This window comes from Microtus oregoni, unplaced genomic scaffold (genome assembly GCF_018167655.1).
Source record: "Microtus oregoni isolate MIOR12 unplaced genomic scaffold, Mior012 000000F_ref0000247, whole genome shotgun sequence".
In the NCBI taxonomy this organism is placed as follows: Eukaryota; Metazoa; Chordata; class Mammalia; order Rodentia; family Cricetidae; genus Microtus; species Microtus oregoni.
The window spans coordinates 42,921,781-42,928,301 of record NW_024543059.1 but is presented as its reverse complement, the minus strand read 5'-3'; the positions used below and the strand labels follow the sequence as shown (position 1 = coordinate 42,928,301).

General features: G+C 47.4%; 1 protein-coding gene across 2 annotated transcripts; it reads left to right on the top strand.

The window, feature by feature from the left end:
• Positions 1 to 827: 827 nt before the first annotated feature.
• Positions 828 to 4,514, top strand: LOC121436366 (serum amyloid A-4 protein). Of its 2 annotated transcripts, XM_041636304.1 has the most exons (4): positions 828 to 982; positions 1,647 to 1,749; positions 2,733 to 2,871; positions 3,247 to 4,514. In XM_041636304.1, exons 2-4 carry the CDS (start codon positions 1,659 to 1,661, stop codon positions 3,407 to 3,409), a joined length of 393 nt encoding a protein of 130 aa, XP_041492238.1. In that variant the 5' UTR covers positions 828 to 982; positions 1,647 to 1,658; the 3' UTR covers positions 3,410 to 4,514. The 2 variants fall into 2 exon arrangements, with proteins under 2 accessions (XP_041492238.1, XP_041492160.1); XM_041636226.1 differs by lacking the exon at positions 828 to 982 and having other exon boundaries at positions 1,393 to 1,749.
• The last annotated feature ends 2,007 nt before the right edge of the window (positions 4,515 to 6,521 follow it).

Here is a 6,521-nt window from a genome sequence, read left to right as displayed (position 1 = left end):
TTAAAGATTGCTTGATTGGATTGGCTTGTGGGTCTGTCTGTGGGGGTTGTCTTGATGGTTAAGCGAGGTGGGAAGACCGGCCCTGACCATGAGCGGTTCCCTTTCATGTGCTGGGTCCTAGCTGTGTAAGAAAGAAAAAAGCTAACCGAGAGCCACAGCAAGCAGACAGCATGGGTGCATTCGTTTCTCTCTGCCCTTGACCTGACGTGGCGTGGTGAGCTGTCTACCCTGCTACTGCTGCGACTCCCTGCAGTCATGGACTGCAACCTAGGTTGTGAGCCAGATAAACCCCCTCCTCCTCTGCGTCTCTCTTCATCTGGGTGTTTATCCCGGCCACAGAAATGAAACGAGAGGCTGGGTGGGCATTGTATCAAGTAACAAGGACTCCATGTAAGCAACTACGGTGACCAAGACCTTGACCTTTAGGAGTCTGGCCTTCCAGAACTGTGCCCATGTCTACTAAGGGTTTCTATTGGTGTGAGAAACATGCCCCAAACAAATTGGGAAAGAAAGGGTTCATTTTAGCTTACAGCTTGCAGTGTGTCATCCAGGGTAGTTAGGGCAAGGAGGTAGGAATTAAGAAAACGAATCAAAAGACAAACATTTTGGGGTAATTCAGAAAAACTCTATTATGAACACGGCAGCACTTGACTCAGTACGCTAGCTTTTCTTCCTTTCTGCTGCTGGCTACTGAGTTCAGGGTCTCACACATGCTAGACAAGTGCTCTTCCACTGAACTGTCGTCCCAGCCCGTGCTGTTTATTTACAGGAATGATTGAGCAGGAGGGATTCTGCCAAGCTGGATTTAACAGCGCTCTTCTTATCAGTGTTACAGCCAGGAGAGAGAGCAGCTGCTCCATGGCCGCTTGGTCCTAGCAGCCCTGCGTCCTCTGGAACTTCAGCTGGAGAAAGGGACGTAGCTGGCACTCCTTTCCAGGAAGTGTTGGTCTTGTGCTCCTGAGAACAACTTCATATAAAGTTGGTAAGTTCTAATTGGGAACAATTATGTTTTCTAGCAGCTTTCCTCTTGGAGATAGGGTCTAACGGAGCCCATGCTGGCTTGGAACCAGTTTTGTAGCTGTGGATGGACTTAAGTATCTGATCCTTCTGCTTCCACCTTCCAAGTGCTGGGAACAAAGGCCTTTGCTGCTGGAATTGTTTTGTGTAGTGAGGCTGGGGGTGAAAGCCTGGGCCTCAGACATCCTAGGAGCACAGGCTATGGACTGACATCGGTATGGAGTGCATGTCTGTGTTACTGAGGTCTCAGCTGAGAGGGCCTCTGGAAAGGCTGTTGTTGATCAGCTTTAGTCAGCTTCACTACGTTCAAGTGGGCTGCGAGCCAACAGTTCCCTGAAACTCCTGTTTATTCAATCAGTGATCTGGAGGAGAGTTCTAAAGTCCAGTATTCTCATCCTTGCAGCAAGGATTCAGAGATGAAAGATAAAAATGCAGGTTAGATTGTCTTTACTGCTGAAAGTGTGGATCTGTCTTTCTTTGAGACAAGGTCTCGCTGTGTGGCTCCAGCTGGCCTAGAACTTGCCTAGGAGACCAGGCTGGCCTTAGAGTCAGAGATTCACGTGTCTTTGCCTTGAGAGTTCTGGGTCTACAGGTGTGGGCACCATCAGCCTGCGGGTCTGTTCTCACAGTTCTGCAGTGCCATGAGGCTTGCCACAGTCCTTGTCTTCTGCTCTTTGTTCATGGGAGTCAGTGGTGATGGCTGGTATTCGTTCTTCAAGGAGGCCATACAAGGTAAGAAGTAAAGGTGATGGGCACAGTTAACTGTTCCAGGACTCACGCTGAGCAGAGGCCACATTGCTGTCCAGTGCAGGTTCGCATTTAAAACCTAGAAAGGAGTCAGGGAAGGACTGTGGCTTTATGTGGCTTCCTGACTCTACACTGGTCACTTGGCACCTTCTGAGGGATCCTCAGACAGGGCCACAAGGTCCATTCTGTATTGCTGATACTGATCCAGAGGAGTCGGGACTTCCAGAGAGCAAATTCACAGACTGCAAATTTACCAGAGTTGGAATGTAAGTGAGCACTCAGTATGTCCTAGAGACACATGCACTTAGTAAATGTGCACAAACCTGCAGATAGAGCCTTCTACACAGTTCCCTTCCTTTTCTAGACAACAACCAAGAACAAGGATGGAGGACTCCTGGACACTCAACATTGCAAGTCCTCGTGTTTTTCAATACCGCAGTTTACTTATGTATTCTACACTGGTCACCCCGCCATGTGTTCTCCTCAAACTGGGAGACAAAATACCACCCAGTTCCCTAAGCTGCTTGTCAGGGATTTCGTCACCACCATGAGAAAAGTAGTTAATACACATTATTGGTTGTGTTTTTCTTAGTGGCCATGGTTAAAATACATTCTCCATCTCTTCTTGTGGCACAATCTGTCGCTGGATCTTACCTGTATGATGTCAATGTCACCTCTTGGTTCTCTTACGTGACAGGTCCACCCCTACATTGTGTAGCACACACAGATCTATATGACACCCAGCCAGGACTCATCATCTCTCAATCAGTCCAGGCCAAAATAATCCTTGGAGCAGTGCCCTGCTTATGAACACCATGGAAGACATCCCAGGGACATACACTCGCCCCCATGGACATTTCAAAGAATTAAGCTGTCAGGGATGAAATGTGGAAATCCACAGAAAGTTTGCATTCCTCCACTTCTCCAATGACCCCAGGCTGACCTTTGTAATTTTCCTTTCTTTATAGGGACTTGGGACTTGTGGAGAGCCTATCGGGACAATGTAGAAGCCAATTATCCAAACTCAGACAGATACTTTTCTGCTCGAGGAAATTTTGAGGCTCAACAGAGGGGAGCTGGAGGCATCTGGGCTGCTAAAATAATCAGGTAATGGTCCTGCTGCTTCTTCATGCCTCTCACTGTTCCTACCTGTGGCCTCTCCCACTGTCTGTGCTTGCAGGGTCTGGGTGGTCTGGAGAGCAAGAAAGGGAGGGAAAGGATGGAGAGTGGGGATGGATAACACCCACAACAAAACGCTGAACACCAAGATGCGGTCTCAAATCCATCTTGTCACAGGGTGTGAAAAGGACAAGCAGGCTGAGGCCCTTCCCCAAGGGACTGATATTTCCTCTTTCCTGTGGCTAAGTTTTTCCTCCTCCAGTATTTTCTTAGTCATTCCTTGATAGGTGAGGAGGAGGGACCTTTGAGGTGGGGCTGTCTCACTCTGGCATTCATATCCTGTCTCCCTTCCTTGGATTTCAGCACCAGCAAGAAATACTTTCAAGGCCTCCTAAACCGGTATTATTTTGGAATGAAAAACTTTGGACTGGAAAGCCTGGAGTCTACCAAGAAAGCCGAGGAATGGGGCCGAAGTGGCAAGAACCCTAATTACTTCAGACCCAATGGCCTCCCTGAGAAGTTCTGAGCCTCCTACACAGGCTGCCCTGAGGGGACTAGGCCATAAGACATATTCCCCTCCACATGACAGTATGTCCTTGTTCTCGGTGTCCACAGGATCCACAGAGAATCTAGAGATAGCCAACAAGTACTTTGCGAATGGAATTTGTTGATGGATATTGGGAACTCTCAGAAATATTTTCTGCGAAGAATTGCTATGTATCATCACACAGAAAACAAGTAGAGGAAGAGCTGTGACTGGGCCCCAGTCTAAAGCCAGGCAGGCCCCTCACACAGCCCCAGCCAATCTGCTCCAGCTATTAACCCTATCAGCTTCCCCTGTCAAGCAGACTTTGCTAGCAAAGCACTGCCAACCTAGTCAGGCTTCTCTGCAAGCAAAATTTGCTCTCAATGTGCTCTGGTCTGCTGACCACCAGTTTCCTCCTTGATATAGATCAGATGTGTGTCCCAACCCCCAACATCTTCTGGTCATACCTGGGCCTCTCTGTTTTTGTCATGGTTGTTCCCAGGCTTTTCTGTGTAGTGATGCCACTCTGCCTTATCAGTCACATGCTGTGCATGGTCTGACTCCAGACCTTGTCACTTGTGGCCCCTTCTCATATAGAGAAGAAACTGCTTTGAGAAAGCCTCATCCTACCCTAGGAATCCTATCCTAGACACTGCACTGAGGACCACAGGTAGATCCCAGTTTAGGAGTGCCTGCATAACGCGCATGAATCCCTAGAGATATCCCTAGAGCTGTAAAAACCTGGTGATGGTACACACTTATATTCCTGGCACTGGGGTTGGTAGAGGCTCACCGACCAGAAGCTCAAGGCCAGCCCTGGTTGTATTGTAAGTTGAGGCTAGCCTGGGATATATGATACCCTGTGTCACAATAAGGCACACACACACACACACACACACACACACACACACACACACACACTGTTTTCTCACAGGGAAGGTTATCAGAAACACACCATGTAGAGGTGAAAAATCAAAGCCTGAAAGATGCACACTTATGTACACACTGGCAAGAAAAACATGGTTCCAATTCGACTAAGATAATGGGTTCTTATCATTCAGATCCTTTATATTACACTCAATGAAAATATATCTTATTAATATAATGGGTCTGTCTTAGTTGTTTTTGAGTATGTTCAAAAAGAAAGTGTGTGTGTGTGTGTGTGTGTGTGCATGTGCGTGTGAAAGCATGCCTGACAAAGCTAGAGGAACAGACTAAAATTTAGTTTTCTTTCCCCTCACTGTTTATTATTTCTTTGAGAATTTCCAATAATTTAATTTATCCTATCATTCCATCCTGACTGGCCTTTTCTCAATTGGCACAAGCTAGAATTACCTGGGAATTGGGACCTCAATAGAGAAGTGAGTCTCTCTCTCTCTCTCTCTCTCTCTCTCTCTCTCTCTCTTTCTTTCAAAGCAAATTCTCACTATGTAACCCTGGTTGGCTTAGGACTGACTGTATAGATAAGGTTGTCTCTAAACTCACAAATTCCTGCATGCTGGGATTAAAGTGCGGGTCATTTTGCCTTGTGTTGTAGGGCATTCTCTTGATTAATGGTTGGTGTCAGAGGTCATAGGCCCCTGGGACAGTGTGGTCCTTTGGCAGGCCATACTGGGTTGCATAGGAAAGCGGGGCTGAGCAGGGCAGTGGTGCTGCACGCATTAATTCCAGCCCCAGGAGGCAGCAACAGGTGGATCTCTGTGTCCAAGGCTAGAATGGTCTACAGAGTGAGTTCTAGGACAGCCAGGTCTCCACAGAGAAACCCTATCTTGAAAACAAAAGCAAAAAACAAAGACAGACAGATAGAAAGTGGGCTGAACAAGTTGTAGAGAATAATCTGGTAAGTAGCATTCTTCCATGGCCTCTGATGCCAAGTTATTACCTCGAGTTCTTGCCTTAGTTTCCCCTGAGGATAAACTGTATGTAACCTACAAACCATGTAAACTCTCTCCTCCACAAGCTACTTTTGGTCATTGTTTTAGTTACTTTTCTATTGCTGTGATGAAACACCATAACCAAGACAAATTATAGAAGAAAGCATTTAATTGGGGGCTCACTTACAGTTCAGAGGGTGAGTCTTATCGCAGTGTGGAACCCGGCGCAGGCTGACCATCACGGTGCTGGAGAAATAGGCTAGAGCTTACTTGTTAAGATGAGAGAGAGAGAGAGAGAGAGAGAGAGAGAGAGAGAGAGAGAGAGAACGCACAGAGTGCACTTACTGGGAATGGTGTGTGGGCTTTTGAAATATCAAAGCCCACCCAACAGTGACACACCTTGTCCAACAAAGCCACATCTCCTAACACTTCCCAAACAGTTCTACCAACTGTGGACCAAGCATTCAGGTCTATGGGACCGATTTCATTCAGGCCACCCCAGTCATGGTGTTTATTACAGCAATAGAAAACTCATTAATTCTCTTCCCCCCAACTCCTCCCAGGCCCACCCAGCCTTCTCTACCAACCCACCTTTGTGTTTTCTTGAATTATTTTAATCCACCAAGCCCAATTTGTTCTGCTCATACACACTTGAGTGTGTCGCCATTCACTGCAGCATGGCTGACTTAGTAGGGCCTGAACCCTTAAAAGAAAAGCCACTCTTCCTCTCCCAGTGGCTATCAATTGCTATTAGCTCCTCGGCTAGGGGTGACTTTGTGTCTCTCCTCTCTCCAAGTGGAGATTTTGTTTGGTCTGAGCGTGTGCCGATACTGAGCATGCTGTCACTACCGCTACTCTGTGAGTCCATACGTGCAAGTAGGGCTGTGTCTGGAAAAGAGCTTCCTTGCAGTCAGGCACCATGTCTGGATCTTGCAGTCTTTCTGCCTCCTCTTTTGCAATGGTCTCTGAGCCTTGGGGGAAGAGGGTGTGAGACAGATGTACCAAGTGCAAAGGAACATAGTTTGAAGAATGACATGTGCTACCGAAACAGAGCCAGTTTAGAGTGCTGGCTCAGCAGGCTTCACCACCACGTGCCTTTGTTTTCCCTGACACTACTTTGACTGTGAAGCTAAAATTCTCTTCTCTGTTCATAACACTGGGTCACGGGTGGCTATGGAAAGTCCCTGCAGTCCAGTGGCAGGTCTGCTGTAAGGTGCCCCTCCCACACTATGAGCTAG

What these genes read in the sequence shown, in the direction of transcription:
- LOC121436366 (XM_041636304.1), top strand. Translation starts at nt 1,659, where the DNA reads ATGAGGCTTGCCACAGTCCTTGTCTTCTGCTCTTTGTTCATGGGAGTC. An exon ending in CTTCAAGGAGGCCATACAAG is followed by an intron (nt 1,750 to 2,732) that starts GTAAGAAGTAAA and finishes CTTTCTTTATAG; the next exon opens with GGACTTGGGACTTGTGGAGA. An exon ending in TGGGCTGCTAAAATAATCAG is followed by an intron (nt 2,872 to 3,246) that starts GTAATGGTCCTG and finishes CTTGGATTTCAG; the next exon opens with CACCAGCAAGAAATACTTTC.